The following is a 19,207-nucleotide window of genomic DNA, read 5'->3' as shown; positions in this document are numbered from 1 at the left end:
TTAATCATCCGCTTCAGAAGACTCTCTCTGCCTGTCAGTAAACAATGGAACAATTGATGTTACTCTTTTAAAACTTTACAACGCTTTAGATCTACTTCATTCCAGAGTTCCAACTTAAACTGTTTAGCTTTTAGAAGACAACCACATCTGTCCAAGGCTACTAATTCAAATGTGATCCCAAATCTCTGGTACAATCTGGCTTCCCATTCATCTTTGAACCCCCAAATGAACCAGATGTTGTAATTATTCCAGTATATAAAGATTTTTTTTTCTACTGGCCACCAATTTCATTTTCTGTTTGATCTGGGATCCCACATAAACAGGATTGCTGTTGTTGCTGTTGTATTGTTTTGTTCTATTCTGTTCAAAAATAGTCTCCTCAAAGAAAATATAATTGGTCACCAACAAATTACATATTTTAGGACAAGATGTTTAACCTCTTTGGTCCTCCATGTCTGCATTTGTAATATGGTAATAAGAATCTCATAAGATTGTTATGATATTAAATTAATGAGGCTAAATTCTAGAACAAAGTAAGAGCTTGCCAATGTTAATTCTATTCCCATTCCCTTTAATATTACACACCAAACAAAATAAAAATAATCAGATACGGGGCGCCTGGGTGGCTCAGTCAATTGAGCATCCGACTTCGGCTCAGGTCATGATCTTGTAGGTCGTGAGTTCGATCCCTGCGTCCAGCTCTGTGCTGACAGCTCAGAGCCTGCAGCCTGCTTCAGATTCTGTGTCTCCCCCTCTTTCTACCCCTCCCGTGCTCATGCTCTGTCTCTCTCTGTCTCTTGATAATGAATAAACATTAAATTTTTTTAAATACTCAGATGAAAATAGAATCCTACTACCACTTCTACCCATGGAATCCCACTCATGAACTCTTCTTAGTTATTAATGTTAATTTAAATTATCTGCCTGTGCTCTTTTTAATCCAAAACCTCCAAATGTGTACTAGATCACATCTTTCTATAAGAATGTTATTTTAGCAGTCTACCATCTTCTATATTTTAAATTGTTCTCTTTCTACTATACAAATATTTCTTTCTTTCATCTTAACATACAGCAACAAAATCAACCTCTATTTTCCTTTGTTCCCATTTTTTTCTTCTTTTTTTTTTATAGCAAGACTCCTTAAAATAGTTATTTATGCTCAGAGACTCCAAATCTCCCATTTTTTTCTTAGACTCCACTCCAGTGCATCAGACTCCACAAAAGTCCATTTGATAGAGTTGATAACTGTGTTTACTCTGATGCGTTTTCTTTACTTAGCTTCTAGGACAGCAACAACAAAATCTTGGCTTACCTTCCATCTCACATGTAACACATTTTCAGTCTCCATTGCTTTCTTTCTCTTCCAGCCCTCTTAATGTTGGAATGTCTCATGGATTGGCCTTTGGTGTCTTTTTCTTTTCTCTATTTTCATTCAATTCCTTTCATTCTCACTCAGCCTCATGACTTTAATTCTTTACCTTCTATACACAATGATTCCTAAATGTATTCCTCCTATACCTCTCTCTTGAACTTCAAACTGGTTCCTTGATGTCTGTACTTGAATGTCTAAAAATGATCTCAAATTTAACATGTCCTCTAAACCATTCTACATTCCTTTTTTTTCCCATAGTAATTGATGGCAAGTTTATTTATTATTGTAAGGACTTAGACAAAAAATCTAGGAATCTTCTCTGACTCATTTTCTTTCACAGCCCATAGCAATTTAATTGGGGAGGGGGGAATGTGACCTTCAAAATACATCGAGACTATCACGTCCATTGTTATTTCCCTGGACTGAGGCTGGACCAGGCTTCTATGTTGTCTGGACTATAATAGCCTCTTATCTGCTCTCCCGGTTTCCCCACACTCTTCTACAATCTACTCTCAATTCATCAGCCATAATAACTTTTTCTTCCCCTTTGCTGAATCTTTCATCCCAATGACTTATTCATTCTATAACTGGAATCCTGTACTTCCCCACTCTCCTTCATCCATTTTTGCCCATCCTCTTAACCCTTTCCCTTCCGGTAAACCATCAGTTTGTCCTCTGTATTTATGGGTCTGTTTTAGCTTTGTTCATTTGTTTGTTTTTTCTTTATTGTTCAGATTCCACACATAAATAAAATCATACAGTTGAGCATTTAGGTTGCTTCCATATCTCCATATCCATAATAGGTTGCTATTATAAATAATGTTAAAACAAACATAGGCGTTATGTATCTTTTTGCATTAGTGGTTTTGTTTCCTTTGGGTAAACACCCAGTAGTGGAATTACTGGATTGTATGGTAGTTTTCTTTTAAATTTTTTGAGGAAACTTCATACTGTTCTCCACAATAGCTATGCCAATTTGCATCCCCACCAACGGTGCACAAGGGTTCCTTTTTCTCTACATTCTTGCCAACACTCGTCTTTTCTTGTCTTTTTGATATTAGCCACTCTGACAGGTATAAGATCATACCTTGTTGTGGTTTTGATTTGCATTTCCCTGATGATTGGTGATGTTGAGCATTTTTTCACATGTCTGCTGGCCATCTGTATCTCTTCTTTGGAAAAATGTCTATTCAGGTCCTTTGCCACTTTTAAATTGTATTGTTTGTGGGGCTTTTGTTTTGGTGTTGAGTTGCATAAGCTCTTTATATATTTTGAATATTAACCTTTTATCAGATATATCATCTGCAAGTATTTTTCCCCACTCAGTAGGTTACCTTTTAATTTTGTTCATAGTTTCATTTGCTGTGCTGGCATTACCTCTTTAATAAAAAGTTGGATCATTCTGAATCTCATTGCCTCTCTCTCTCTCCCCTTTCATATATACAACAGTCATAATTGTTCCTTAACTACACAACACAAACTGTCACCTTAATTCCTTTGTACTAGCTCTTTATTCTCCTCTTTCTCTGAATATCCACTTCACCTCCCCAGATAACCACTTCATCTCCTTCAGGTCTTTGCTGGAATGAGGGCTATGCTAAGTATCTCATTTAAAATTACCTTCATCCATCACATCAGCACTCCTGATCCTCCATACTCTGTTGATTTCTCATCTTCTTACACCTTTTAACTTTAACTGTTAATTGTGTTTATTGTCTATAATTTGTCTCCACACACTAGATGTAAGCTCCAGGAGGTCAAGGATTTTTTTATTTTATTTTTATTTTTTTTAATTTTTTCACGGATGTAATGTATCTCTGGGTCTTAGAACAGTACTCTAATTGGCACAGAGTAAGGACTCAATAAATATTTGTTAGATGAATAAATTTGTTAAAAATATATGAGGCAAGAAGGAGAGCATTCTGGAATATAATCTCCTTTTAAACACATTAACAACGAAAGGAGTAGTGTTATACATATTTAATTAGGGAAAAATCAGTCTCTATGTACAACAAAGAACCAGATAGACCCTAAATGTGTGGAAAAGACTCTTGAATGAATTCAATGTTATCTCAGGTAATGACTACTAAACGGAGAATGCACAAGTAAAATACTTATGAAAATCAGGAATAAAATGCTCAAGGAGTAAACAATTATGCAAGAGTGTCTATTAAGATTCTAATTTTCTGTACATTAAAAATTGAGGTAAATGAGAAAATTAGGTTAACAATTTCTCACCACTGACTGCAGAAAGGAAAATCAATTCTGTATTCATCTCAGAAGAGCTATGCAAATAACAGTCAAAGTGCTGGAGAAATGCAAAGCTACACAACTCTAGGGTATCCATGAGCCAATCAATTTGTTTGTGGATTCTCTGGGTCCCTTGTTCCTCCTTCTCATGTTTACTGCCTAATATTTGACCACTCTTCTGTTTGTTGGCAACTCTCACAAGACAGCAAACTAAAGAAACAAAATGAAACATAAGCAAATTAAAGCTACTCCTGATAGTAGCCAGGAGAAATATGCTGAGATTTTGGCCTAGACAGTAATAAAATTATGTGTAGGATTGAAGATCCAAGTAACTACAATGGTTACTAGCATGTTTTCTGGAAATCAGTTGCTATCATTGTCTTGACCCAATTCAATTAACGGGAGCATGAAATTTACCTAAAATAGAGTCAACAGGTAGAATAAAAAGAATTAATGACATTTTTGAAAGGAAAAAAAGGAAAGGAAGATCAATAAGGTAGAGAGATATGATATATTACCAAAGCTATAGAAATCTCTAGAGGAGGGGTGCCTAGGTGACTTAGTAGGTTAGGCATCCGACTCTTGATTTCAGCTCCAGTCTTGATCTCAAGAACCGTAAGATGGAGCCCCACATCTGGCTCTGCGACTACATGGAGCCTGCTCGAGATTCTCTCTCTCCCTCTCTCTCTCTCTGACCCTCCCCTGCTTGCTCTCTTTCTTTCTCTCTCAAAATAAATAAATAAACTTAAAATCAAAAAAGAAATCTCTAGAAGAAGTAATTTAACACGATGGAAATGCATCTAATAGAAGCAAGAACTAGAGACAAACCTATCACTTACTGGCAATAGAAATTGGGTCAGAACACTTAACCTGAGAACCTACTTTCTTATTTATATAATAAGGATAGCAGTATCTTTTCTCATAAATTTGTTGGTGATAAATTACATCTGTCCTCTACATCCAAATTCCAGTTTCTGTCACACGTTATCTGCCCATTTGGCCAAGTGTTGACAGCCATCCCATTTTAAGCCCCCATGTTTCACTTTGCAAGGATAAAACCCTGAAGAAATATCTAGAGAGTAATTAACATATGGCTGAAACTATCATGGGAAATATAAAAAGATAGATTGAAAAGTGCAACTAGGACCTGTTTTAAATGAGTGGGAGCCTATTGGTAAAATGTTTTCCCCCTTCAACTGAACAGGATAATATTACAAAAGCTCTATTTTTTTTTTAATTTTTTTTTAATTTTTTTTCAACGTTTATTTATTTTTGGGACAGAGAGAGACAGAGCATGAACGGGGGAGGGGCAGAGAGAGAGGGAGACACAGAAATGGAAGCAGGCTCCAGGCTCTGAGCCATCAGCCCAGAGCCTGACGCGGGGCTCGAACTCACAGACCGCGAGATCGTGACCTGGCTGAAGTCGGACGCCCAACCGACTATGCCACCCAGGCGCCCCCAAAAGCTCTATTTAAAAACTATAGCAAGGGATCTCTTGAACGAAGTATAAGATCCTGTTATGCAGACTAAAGTGGAGAAAATGGTTTGTTCTTTGTATATTTACTTGAATGCAGTAAGTTCTATGAGAAGAAAGATCTTCGTTTCATTCATTACTGACTCCTTTGCATAATGCATGATTTAAGCAATTAAGAAATAGTTTTGGATGAATACAGTATGCACGGATTATAATGTACTTGGCACAGGGATGGGGGTTCACCCGCCTTGGAAGATGACTACACACAATTTTTTTAAAAAAGATAAATAATAACAAACCAAAATATCTTATCACCTATAAAATGCAGCACACCTATTCCTATACTTCCTGAATCATCATTTATAAACATCTAGAATTCTGTTGAAGAACTTAGAGTCCATATGAGATAAATATTGGCATAGATAGATAGATATTATAAATGACTAATATCTTCTTAAACCAGAATACTATGATTTCATGAAGTGACCAAAAGAGACCTTCCATGATAGAGAAGGAAAAAAGTTAAAAGTTTGGAAAAAAGAATTCTACTCCTCTGCTTAAAGTCAAGCTCTAAAATTTAGTTTTATTTAGTTTAAGAAAAGCTATCTATATAGAAAGCTACATTTAAAATCTTTGTTATTTAGACTTTGGAGTAATATACAAACAGCCAATGAATGATCAAAATTTATGTATTAATAATAAGATATATTAAATACCAAAGCAAAATAATTGTTTGAACTGCTTAACATAAAAGCACAATAGATTTGGACTCTAAACCACACAGACTGAAGTAGGTATCTACAGATTTTGTCCTCAGGCTAATTATAAATGAGTTCAAAGTTGCCAAAGTAAATAGCACAGCCTTACACACCTCTTTGCCAACTCTCTCATACAGCCGATGGAACCGACCATCTAAAGAATGATGAAGAAGAATTTTCTAATGAATTCATTCCCCCCTGAAGTTATATGAGAGGAAAGGTCACTTTCTCACTTACTAGCTTACCTTTTTGGTATTTTATCATTTTCTTGATTGTACATATTTTCATGTATTATGCTCTATTTATGCATTCTTTAATAGCATCTTTATTTATGACTTTGTGAATCAACATCTTTGTGATAGGAGGTGAAAGTCACTTAGTTAATTACACGTGCTTGACAAGCTGCATAATAATAACCACTGCAGTATTGTACATTAGTCGAAGGTATGTAAATTACTGCAGTTATTCTCATTTGGGGAAAAACAAGAGACTTTGTTTTGGTCATTTAGAACACCTTTGCTATGTCTGTATCTGTGCTTTTCTCAAGTATACTGTGCTTTTAACCCAAATCATGGCATCAATAATAAAATAGAGGTTAAATCCCATTCTACTAGTATGACCAAAGAAATAAAAAGCAAGCCAAACCAAACCAAAACCTAATTGAATGCGAACACTCTGGTCAGCACTTGAGAATTTTGTTATATGAAACTTCTTCCATACAATGCAATCCTCATAAAACAGAACAGTTTAGACACTCCCTGCCCCACCAGGATGTTGTAATGAAATCTGACTTGGTCCAGCCAGATTAGAAGCGCATAGGGAGACAGAATGTACAGCACTGGAATGTTAATATGACTTCTGTATGAAGATTGGAAAGTCTACAAAGTTATGAATAAGGTCAAAATAACACTTAGATGATTTACTGCCATAAAAAATCATACTCTCCTATGAGTGATTTACTGGATGTTATATAAAAATGGAGTGTGGACAAGCTACATTCAGATGCAAGCTTGCAGCTGTCAGTGTGTACATGTGCTCAATCTGGCTAGAGGATGATTTGAAGGTTGATTTAATTGTAGCTTCTGAATCATGTTCTTCCCTATGTGTTAAATTGTTTAACATAAATACAAAAATGTTAAAGTAATTTTAAGACTGTAAATATTTAGTATAAAAATCTGTAAAATCTCATTCTTTTCTGGAAGAGTAACTGAAAATATAGACTATCTGGGAAAAAATACCATGACTGAATAATGGTGACTACCAGACAGTTACGGCAAATTTACCCTTATCTGAGAAAGTTCACAGGGATTTCAGAAGTAGCTGAGAATAAACAAACAAAAAACTAGGTGTGTGACAGAGCTGACCAGTGTTAAGAGGAACAGAAATCTGTATCTGTAGAACAGGGTTCAGAGATAAAGTCGACCAGTTGGTAAGGCAGCATCATTTGTGTTCCTTGCAGGCAATGTCATAGCCTAAACATATCTTGTCCTCTGAACACAAACTCAAAGCAGAGATTCAACTCCTATTGATGCTACCAGCACCAAAACATCAGGCACCACCAATGAGCTTTGTCAATATTATCCACTCAACTACAGCTCTCCTTAATCATCTTTCTATTCCTTGACATGCCTTCATTAAATTCCAAATATCACCTAACCATTTACTTCTCAGCTCAGCAAATCATCCTTAGGGAGAATATCTTCTTCCTCTGTAAGCTTTTTCCCCCATTTTTTTATTTCCACTTTTATACATACCTCCTTTTCTACATATTTTCTTGCCGGGCTTTCTGGCACATTCCTTGGATATTCTTTTTACTGAAAAATGAATAGAAGACTAGAAAATAACATGGCGCTCCATCACAGACCGCCGGAACATGCAACACCACTATCTAACTTAATACGCTCCTGCATTTACTGAGTGCGAAAGATCCCCAATTCGTTGAGCCTGCACATGCAATGGAGAAATGTTGATGCATCTTCTCAGAAGTCATTCGGTAGGAAATGGAAATTAGGAACCCATTTCTACCTAAATATACGTGCTGTGGAGGAAAGAAAATGAGTAGGCACAGGAAAAAATAAGAACAGAAACATTAACACACATAAACAAAAAGAGCAGCATGCAAGCATGTAAAATATGTCTACATGCCAACAGGAAAAGCCATGCATGCTACCAGTACACATGAATCAATATTGTTAGAACTTAGAATAGAAAAGAAAATATAAATTTATCTCCCTGTTTTTCCTGCAGTAAACTCACCATCCTCAGTCGGAACGTATATGTTTAAATATAGGCAGTCTTCACTCTGGTCTTGCACATATGATGAAACCACATCCAAGTTATTAGTAAACCACACAGGAAGCATGACTTCTGGCAATCTGCCATCAATGATATTCTGGGGACACACAGGAGCAAACTGAGTTGCATTCCTGATATCTGACCAGGGAGATGGTGGTTCTGGAGGCTGAAAACGATGTTCCCCTGTTGGTGGGGCTGCATATGGAACCCCAAGAAACTGAATAACAGGCCCCAAAATTTCATTATTGAGTTCTTTCTTCATCCCTCTTATCTTGCCGAAGTTGGTAGTGACCAGTGGGTCTGCATCATCCAATTTTTGTGAAAGCACATGGGCAGCCTGAAGTAAACATCCCAACACACAGAGAGTCAATGAGGCACCCAATCCCCTGTGTACCAAGCCGGCCATTACTGCTCTCCACACATAATTTGGCCACATGCATCTGGGCAGTGCCATGGTCCCACATTAGTTGTGTAGTTGTCTGGTTACAGTGAGGCAAAGGTATTTGTATCCGCTTTAGAAAGACTGGATAATGGTAGAACACACCTCCAACTTCTTCAAGGCAAGCTTGTCAAGAAAAGCTAGAAAGCTCTTTATGCATCCAGTATCTCCCATTGATTTCACACGTATTGAAGTAGCATCTTCAATCATCACTATTTATCAGACCATATCCTATTGACCATTCTGTTTTCCATAGTAGCAATGTGACAAGAGTGGCCATTGACTGTAGATTGCCCTCTTACAAATCAAATCCAGTTAGCAGATCTGCATCCTAAAGAAAATGAAAATAAATCATTAGGATGAACAAGCTGAAATAGAGCAATAACTAGGTGTTTTACAAGCTACAGAAATACATAAATAGCGGCTAGAGTCAGTTAAGTTAAATACTACCATAGGAAAATTATGGTTTGATGTGAGGTGAAAGGGGAAATAACTGATTATTAGATTCTTGAAAAACTTGCCTGCTGACTTACACACATTTAAGTGGAAGCGGGCCTTTTCAAAATATGCAATTTCAGGAGCATTTCACAGTACACTTTTTAAAAAAAATACTAAAGGCTATATGTAAAATTTCCCCTTTATTGATGGTCTTCAATCACATCAAGGAACTACAGAAGTAATCAGCAAACACACTAAAAATTAGAATGAAATAGCAGAAAACCTTTTGAAAATTATTGGTAGGGAATTAGTGGAATGTAAACAAACTATAAGAGTGATTATATATATTTAAAAGCAAACAAACAAAAAGGTGATCCCCAATATTATGCTACATAGAAAAAACAAAGTTAATGTTAGAGCAAGAAAACTAACACTAGTTCAACTGTGATCATTTAAGTGCAACTACCTTATAAGCTCAACCTCCTTGATTTTTCTCAAAAGTTTGCACCAAATCATTGGGTATAGGTCACTCACCTTAAATTAAGTTTCAAAAATTTTAAAGATAAAATGGCTTCAGACAAATTTGAAAAAGAAACAGAAATTGGCATCTTTTTGAGGACTAAAGTGTTTTTAGTTTTTTTTTTTACAATCTAGCTATAATATTTTAAAAATCAGTAAATTCTCAAAGTGAAAATTAATTTCTGCATCAAAGTCAATGTATTGTAAGTTACAAGTTTTGTTTTCACTACCTATCAGAGATCAAAGGAACAATAAAAAATAAAGTGTAGTAGTTCTGTGAAACAATCATACCTAATCACCACATCTTGCATATTAACACTAACAGAACATCTAACACTGTTTACCTAATTCAACTTAAAACACATCAGGATAAAATGTAACACTCAGTGCAGTGCAATTCACAGCGTAATCTTACTTTAACTGCAAGATAGCATACAACTCGGCAAATTCATCTTTTCTTGTTCAAGCAACCTTTTAAAGTGCTTACTTTGAAAATAATAGTGTTGATTTGTATTACAAATGGTTCTATCCTGTCATATTATGAGAAGATTCCCAAAGAAGTGCTGGTCTGGCAGTGAGGCTGCCCTGACTTTGTGTTACCGAAAAGGAGATTGTACAAACTATATAGGGCAGTGGGAGATTTGGTTCAGGCCTAGTGTTCCTTTAGCTCTGAACAATCCATCACAGAAGGCAATAAGGAGATAAATGTCTTTCTTCAAGAGTACTTCCGTCTGTGTTAATTCATAAACCTTTGCTGTGAAAGCTCATTAACATACAAAAGGCAGGCTTAGACCCATCCCATTCCTGTCTCAAAACTCGAGCACATACTGAAGATTTAGCTACACGAACCCATTTCTATTAAGAGTACACAGTGTTTATTTTTGTGCAGAATCGTGGTGAGCCACAGCATGGCTGAGTCTTTCCTAGTCACATTTGGTGGTAAAAAGCACCGTATCAACAGATGAAACACAATAGTCCGTCAAGTTAATGGTAGAAAAGCCATTGTAATTACGTCCAGGAGCCCCACAAAGATATGAGACTCCAAAAAGACACCAAGCAATTGAGCCTTATATGCCATCCTGAGCTAAGGAAAGGGAGAGAGGGTGTGGGTGCTTCAAAAGGTAAGAAGGCAGATCACAGGAAGATGAGACAAGGAAATATTTGGTAAAGAAAATTTGCCCTGCCACACAGGGCTCCTCCAAGGAACAAATCAAAGTACACCTGGTGGAGGGTCCAAAATATCACTACGAGTAGGGTAATAAAATAACCAAAGTCACAACAACAGAGAGCAAGTAACAATCTCCAGAAAAACACCTCCTTAAGGGCCAGGCCCTGGACAGTGTATGACCCTCCTTTAATATAGTAGTGCTCGCGGGTGCAGAGCACGCAACAAGCTTTTAAGACACATAAGGGACAGAAAGCTAGCCAAAATGACGAAATGGAAGAATTCTCTTCAAAAGAAATTCCAGGAAGTAGCAACAGCTAACAAATTGATCAAAACCGATTTAAGCAATATAACTGAACAAGAATTTAGAATAATATTCATAAAATTAATTGCTGGGCTTGAAAACAGCATAGAGAGGACAGCAGGGAATCTATTGCTACAGAGATCAAGGGACTAAAAAATAGTCATGATGAATTTAAAAATGCTATAAATGACGTGCAAAGTAAAATGCAGGCTGCCACAGTACGGACTGAAGAGGCAGAGGAGAGAATAGGTGAATTACAAGATGAGATTATGGGAGCGTCTGGGTGGCTCAGTAGGTTAAGTGTTTGACTTCGGCTCAGGTCATGATCTTGCAGTTTGTGAGTTTGTGAGTTTGAGCCAATTCAGGCATTGGGCTCTGTGCTGACAGCTCAGAGCCTGGAGCCCGCTTCCGATTCCATGTCTCCCTCCCTCTCTGCCTCTCCCCTACTCACAATCTGCCCACCCCCTCTCTCTCCCTAAAAAATAAACATTAAAGAAAAATTGTTTTAAAAAATTATGGAAAAAGAGGAAGCTAAGAAAAAGAGAGAGAAAACAAAATCCAGGAGTATGAGAGGAGAATTAGAGAAGTTAATGGAACAATATCCGTATCATAGGTATACCAGAAGAAGAGAGAGAGAAAGGGGCTGAAGGGGTACTTGAACAAATCATAGCTGAGAACTTCCCTGATCTGTGGAAGGAAACAGGCATTGAAATCCAAGAGGCACAGAGGACTCCCTTCAGGCGTAACTTGAATTGATCTTCTGCACAATATATCATAGTGAAACTGGCAAAATACAAGGATAAAGAGAGAATTCTGAAAGCAGCTAGGGATAAATGGGCCTTAACATACAAAGGTAGATACATAAGGGTAGTAGTAGACCTATCTACTGAAACTTGGCAGGCCAGAAAGGAATGGGAGGAAATCTTCAATGTGATGAACAGGAAAAATATGCAGCCAAGAATCCTTTACCCAGCAAGTCTGTCATTCAAAATAGAAGGAGAAGTAAAGGTTTTCTCAAACAAACAACAACTGAAGGAATTTATCGTCACTAAATGAGCCCTACAATAGATCCTAAGGGGGACTCTTATGAAATGTTGCAAGGACCACAAAGGACCAGAGATACCACTACAAGCATGAAATCTATAGATAACATAATGACTCTAAACCCATATCTTTCAATAATAACACTGAATGTAAATGGACTAAATGTTCCAACCAAAAGACACAGGGTATCAGAATGGATAAAAAAAACAAGACCCATCTATTTTCTGTCTACAAGAGACCCATTTTAGACCTGAGGACACCTTCAGATTGCAAGTGAAGGGATGGAGAACTATCTATCATGCTATAGGAAGTCAAAAGAAAGCTGGAGTAGCCATACTTATATCAGACAAACTAGACTTTAAATTAAAGGTTGTAACAAGAGATGAAGAAGGGCATTATATAATAATTACAGGGTCTATCCATCAGGAAGAGCTAACAATTATAAATGTCTATGCACCGAATTCAGAAGCACCCAAATATATAAAACAATTAATCACAAACATAAGCAACCTTATTGATAAGAATGTGGTAATTGCAGGGGACTTTAACACTCCACTTACAACAATGGATAGATCATCTAGACAGAGAATCAATAAAGAAACAAGGGCCCTGAATGATACATTGGAGCAGATGGACTTGACAGATATATTTAGAACTCTGCATCCCAAAGCAAAGAATATACTTTCTTCTCGAGTGCACATGGAACATTCTCCAAGATAGCTCACATACTGGGTCACGAAACAACCCTTAATAAGTATAAAAGAATTGAGATCTTACCATGCACACTTTCGGATCACAATGCAATGAAACTTGAAATCAACCATGGGAAAAAGTCTGGAAAACCTCCAAAAGCATGGAGGTTAAAGAACATCCTACTAAAGAATGAATGGATCAACCAGGCAATTAGGGAAGAAATTAAAAAACACATGGAAACCAATGAAAATGGAAATACAACAATCCAAATGCTTTGGGATGCAGCGAAAGCAGCCCTGAGAGGAAAATACATTGCAATCCAGGCTTATCTCAAGAAACAAGAAAAATCCCAAATAAAAAGCACCATATCAACACCCAAAATACAGAAACTGGGTGGCACGTTAAAAATCTCCATCACCATTTTTTATTCGGCCTTATTTCCAAGTACAGTGATTTCCAAAAGTTCTTCATACACTTGTTACCTTATTAATATTATAAAGTAATTATTTCATTATTAACAAAGAACACTCATTTTTGTATTCACAAGCCCTTAACTGTGTTAAAAATAAAGGGGTCCTGTTTACCACTGATGTGATACTTTAACACAAGTTGTGAAGGATTAGATTTCTGTACACCAGGGTTAATTTTCAAATTCTAACAACATTTTGTTACTGAGGTTACAAAAATGTCCCATTTTACAAGGGCTTACCTGTATGGAGAATTATGGTATTGACCCCAAAGATTTTTTTAGAAGTTGGTGTTATATTAATAACAGTTGTCCGAGTCTAACCTAAAAATATGGCTTACTTAAGTTAATGAAATTTTAAATATGTGTGTAAATTTGTGTGTGTGTGTGCACATACATGTATAGATTACTAAATATAAAGACTCTCAAATTTCTTGGCAGACTTTTTTTCCTATTTATTGGTGCTTTCTTAGCTTTTATATATGCCAAACCCTTAGCTTTTATGCATTTACATCTCATTTACAATAACCCTATAACATAAGTTCAACAGTTATCCCCTTTTTACTCAGAGGGACTGAGACTTCAAGAGGTTAAATACCCTGACCGAGGTCTCTCAGCTAATCAATAGCAGATCCAGGAACGCAGTGGAATCTGATTTAAAAGCTGCCCTCTTGATCACTGCACCTGATAACACTCTCACTTCACAATTAACACTTTTTAAAAAATTGATCCTAGTACACTTAAAATTGAATTGTAAAAGTGTTTTATGTTCCTCCAGAAGGACAGAGTTTAGGTAAATACTCTGACAATTTCATAGGAACAGAAATTTAAATGGATTACCCTGTTCTTACTGGAAATTTCGATTTTATTTTGCTAGATTTCTTCTATTTTACTTTTTTTAACTTTTTTTTTTACATCTATTGCAGTGATCAGTTATTCGTATGTGTTTACCCTAAGATTATGCTAAAATAATAATGGGTAACAAAAAAATTACAACCTTGTAGCCTAATAGCCTAAATGTCCATTAATAGATATTGATAAATGAATTATGATATATGCATAAATTAGAATTCTATACATCAGTGAAATAAAGGACCTGGACCTAAATATGTCAACTTAGATAAATCTCAGAAGTTTTAAACAAGCAAACTGCAGATGAGACAAAGTAAAATGTTATTCAAATAAAGTATAAAATATGCAGAGCAAAACTATATATTATTCACAGATTACATAAATATGTAGTAACAGAATATTTGTCATCCCTGGGTTTAGGAGGAAAGCATATGAAATTAGTCTAATGGTTAATAATTAACATTATTAATTAATTAATTGGCATTAAGATTGATAACCTGTGGTGAGGTCTTAAAAGACCATAATTAATTGACTACAATAAGTTTTACAAATCTAACATTTGATAGCATTAGGTGATATATACACACACACACCTATACATCTTTGTTATGCAATTCTCTGTATTTTTCTATGTGTTTGAAATATTTTATAATAAATATGTTAAAATAATAAGATCAGCAAGCCTTATTCAGCAGGCCAGGCAAGTAGATGAGTCCATTAATTCATATAGGACTAGCTCCATTGGACTTTGCAGTTAGTGCAGACACTAGCTAAAAAAATTCTTCCCTTTGGGTTAAAGTATGAGTAATTCCACTGAATTATAACATTTTAAAATAAATAACATTTTAAATAACATTTTAAAAGGCATCATAAATGGAAATATATTATCTCACTTGCATTAATTCATCATAACTGGTGGAACTAGTTTGTTCCTGAGTAACCCAGATCAAAGAGATGACACTGGAGAGAATAGAGAGAACTTCTTGAAACATTGGATAATCATTCATCCAATCTTCCACTCATTCAATAAACATTTATTGTGTATCTATAATATATAAGCTATTGTGCTAAATGTTATGAGAATTTAAAGACAAGTACAATTGCATCTTTGCTCTCAAGTAGCTATAATAGTGTAAAGGAATAAGTCACATTAAAAAAAAATGACTCTAATGAGATATGGAACCCAGCAAAAAGTTTCTGATTGATAACTTTACATAGTCTTATATGTCTCTTTTAAAAATATGACCTATTTATTTTCTACCTTGCTCTGTTTTTAATTTGTTTTATTGTTGAACCCAACTCTCCCCTCCTCCCGCTACTGAATTTCTTATTCAAGGGCAAGGATTTTGTTGTTTTTAAATAGTATCTTCATATCCATCATAAACTCTATGTTGACAATCCTTTATATAATGCAGACATGGGTAAAACCTCAGCTCATATGGACCGACTGAATGCTTATCACCAGAGTGGCGTGGAGTCTGCTCAATGCTATACAATTGATTGTTATTATTCACTGTAGTTATGTTCCATAAAGTCACTGCAAACGTCAAGTTAAGAAACATGGATCCATGCTCCTAGGGAAATAGCTATAAATTACTCACATAGTTATAAATCATAATCTCAATTTCAAATTAAATATTTATAAATCATTCACACAGTTGTAAATTATAATCTTCAACCCTAAAAACAGTTCATCCTAGTAGATTTTATTTTCTTTATTTTACAAAAGAGAAAACAGGGTTCAAAAATGTTAAGTGACTTGTCTGAGGCCATTCCACTAACAGGTGCCAGAGTTGAGATTCAAAGCCCCTTCATCTGGCCCCAACACTGGAGCTTCTTGCACCACACAGCACTATGTCTATCATTTCTGTCCTCCATTCATTTCAGTGTGACAGCTGAGACAAGGAGGGAGAAGATACCCTTGTATAACCTCAGCTGGAAACTATGCTTATAGGAAGATGCAAAGTGTTTGCTGCTCTGTGAATGGCTGCGTACCTGTGAGTATTGACTTTGGGGTTACAAATAAATTTTAGTGAATAGGCAAATTTGAAAACACAGGTCCACGAATAATGATGACTGACTGTATTAACTAAAGATAAATAATATTTTATAACTATGGGTCTATGAGTCATTTTGAGGTCAGAAATTATCAGCCTGTCACCAGCCTGTCACTACTAATAACTAGTAATAATCATTGGTTTTAAGAATTGGATTTACTACTAATAATTTAATAATAATTGCATTTAATAATAACTGGTTTTAGTGGAGTACAGTGTTCTCAGCCAGCCGACGCCACCCATGTAACTGGAATGTGCTTATTGTAGCCAGCTCGCTGTAAGAGAATCTAATCTGACCACCAGCAGATTTTAGGATTCCTATAGCAAGATGTTTCACATACATGCTGGAGGTGGCTCAAAATTTGGAGACAAGGAGTATCCTGCGTGACCCAGCAGTGGGAAAACAAGGAAGGCTGCATCTGAGATGTCCAGACCCCATTCAATGCATATCCTTCCCCTGTTGTTGCTCTCTGGTACTATTTGCGTGTAACAAAGCTGTCCAAGGAGTATAAACTGTTTGAATCCCATGAGTCCTTTCAGTACCTGAACACTTAAAGTAACTAATGTGTAATTAATTCACACGGTAAGTACTTAGAAATAGGATGAATAAACAAATGAATGCAATTGCACAAAATTCTGTTAGGCTTTAAAGGAAAAGACAGGTCTACCTCTAGTTAATAGATTAGGAAAGAGATTTGAACAAATATTGATGGTCATGGAAGAGATTCCAGGAAGGGGGCACATTCTAGAAACATGGAAAGAATATGTAGTGGACACTGCAGTGCTCAGTCTTCCTGGAAACAGCTCACATTCCAGTGACTGGTCCACATCAGTGTAAGGCCTGGCCTTTTTGCCTCAATGCAGACCAACTCTGAGGGGCTATCCTGGCCCAAAAGCTCCCTACTGTGTGGAAAGGGACAGAAGGAGGAGTTGACTATGATTCCTTCACTCCCTCCCATGTGTTTTTCCCAGCGGTGTGCCCTAGTAAATTTCCTGCAGGTAAATCCCCATCTCAGAGTCTTTTTTGTTCCCCCCTGGGAAACCTGACCTATGACAGAAAGGAAAGAAGCAGCAGTGTTTGAGGAGGGCACAGTTTAGTTTGGCAAGAACACAGAGTAAATGAGGTTCAGTACTGAATGAGACTGGAAAGGCAGGTTACAGCCAAATCAAGCGAGCCCTTTAATAAAAGGCTAAAGAGTTTGGATTTTATTCACAGGATGATAAAAAGTCATTAAATATTCCTTGCAGGGGAAGAGTATTATCAAATTTATTCAGAAGAAAATTAAACTGGCAGTACTGTGGAGCAGGGATCTCCAAAGCACTGTGCTCATACCCTACTACAAGATGACCAGATGAGAGAAGGAAGGTAATCGTTGAACTATGTATCATAATTTTTATATAAAGCTTGAAGATAGAGAAATTAAGCTTTGCTAATATGAATATATGGTTTAATACCAGTGTCTCCACATGGTTGCATGGCATGTATAGCACTTGAGATATTCTTGGGAAGGTGTACAGTCTAGAACATGGTAGGATTCCCAGCAGTGACAATTTTGCTGTTATTGTTTCTTTCCAACACACAATGATATATTAGAGTTAACATCACTAGATAAGTAGATTTATACTTTTTTTCATCATGTTGTAATCAAAACAACCGTCACAAAAAAGAACTACTGAATTAAGTTTTTCTCGCAAGATAAATATATGTTAAAGGAAATATTAGTAACACAATCATAAGAACAAGAAACAAGCAGATATGAAACTTCTAGTTCTGATACAAGCTCTTCAACTATATTGCAAGACTCAAAACTATGGCTATCGAATCATATACCATAATAAGTTAGACAAACATTTTCAAAAAATCAAGAAAGTAACTCAGAATGCAGATTTAGGGGCGCCTGGGTGGCTCAGTCGGTTGAGCATGCGACTTCAGCTCAGGTCATGATCTCGCGGTCCGTGAGTTCGAGCCCCACATTGGGCTCTGTGTTGACCGCACAGAGCCTGGAGCCTGTTTCAGATTCTGTGTCTCCCTCTCTCTCTGACCCTCCCCTGTTCATGCTCTGTCTCTCTCTGTCTCAAAAATAAATAAACGTTAAAAAAAAAAAAGAATGCAGATTTATATCCATTTCACTAACTGAACTGTGTCCTTAGGATCTCAGTGGCTTGGTATATTCATGAATGATAGAATGAAGGCATCAACATTTATAAAATTTTAAAAATACTAATTTTATCTTTCTCATCTTTTAATGTTTATTTTTGTGTGTGCCTTGCAATCTGATACACAAAGATATTTGTGTAGGAATGTATGTATATATTTATACTTTTTTGGTTTGGTTATCATAAACACAGGATTGCATGATCACAAAAATGTGGAGACCATTACCTTAGTGAATGAAATGGTGGGAAAGAAAGAAGAAACAGTTTTATTTTTATGGTCAGTTTAAACTATAGGTTAATATACCACATTTATGTGAAAAGGACAGCAACTTGACTAATATTATAAATCACCAATTACTCACCAAGCCTTATCCAAACCATTTACATGTCTCATGTCATTTAGTCCTCACAACCAATTTATAAGCCAAGTACTGGTATTTGAGATGAGGAAAATGAGGTAACTTTCTTAAGGCAAAGCTAGGAAAAGGCAGACCCAAGAAACAAGCTTGGGACTGCCTAACTCCACAGAATATGACCTGAACTTTTATGATACATGACATTTTGCTTTGTTCTCCAATGAGACCAACTCAATCAAGTCATATGTTCAGTTTGAGCATTTGAAGAAAGTGAAACACACCAGACACTATTAGGAGGAAAATAAAAAGGCTCTTGATCAGCTTGTCAGGGTTAATTAATAGGCATAGTTTAGAGCAGTTCCAAGCACTGTGATATTGAGACTTATTCCAGAAACATTCCATAATATAGACTAGAGAGTAATGAAAAAAGTTAGGACTGGCGATAAGCAAGTCAAGAATGTTAGAATTTCAAGAAGCAAAGATTATGAGAAATGGTAATTCCAGTGTTGAATAAATTATATCTAGGTAGAAAGGTAAGTAGTACCTGAAGGGTACAAGGAGAAAAAGT

General features: G+C 36.2%; 1 protein-coding gene across 1 annotated transcript in view; it reads right to left on the bottom strand.

Annotated features, from left to right (window-relative positions):
* NLGN1 (neuroligin 1) overlaps positions 1-19,207 on the bottom strand; it is an 834,402-nt gene that overhangs the window by 651,753 nt on the left and 163,442 nt on the right. The window contains exons 2-3 of the mRNA XM_047875368.1: positions 8,111-8,919; positions 7,609-7,668 (exon numbers count right to left, since the gene is read on the bottom strand). Coding sequence (XP_047731324.1) covers positions 7,609-7,668; positions 8,111-8,603 — 553 coding nt within the window. The 5' untranslated portion in view covers positions 8,604-8,919. The remainder of the gene's footprint in view (positions 1-7,608; positions 7,669-8,110; positions 8,920-19,207) is intronic.

The sequence above is a fragment of the Prionailurus viverrinus genome, chromosome C2 (assembly GCF_022837055.1).
Source record: "Prionailurus viverrinus isolate Anna chromosome C2, UM_Priviv_1.0, whole genome shotgun sequence".
Taxonomy (NCBI): Eukaryota; Metazoa; Chordata; class Mammalia; order Carnivora; family Felidae; genus Prionailurus; species Prionailurus viverrinus.
The sequence above is the reverse complement of the archived record's forward strand: the minus strand, read 5'-3'. Positions and strand labels throughout refer to the sequence as shown.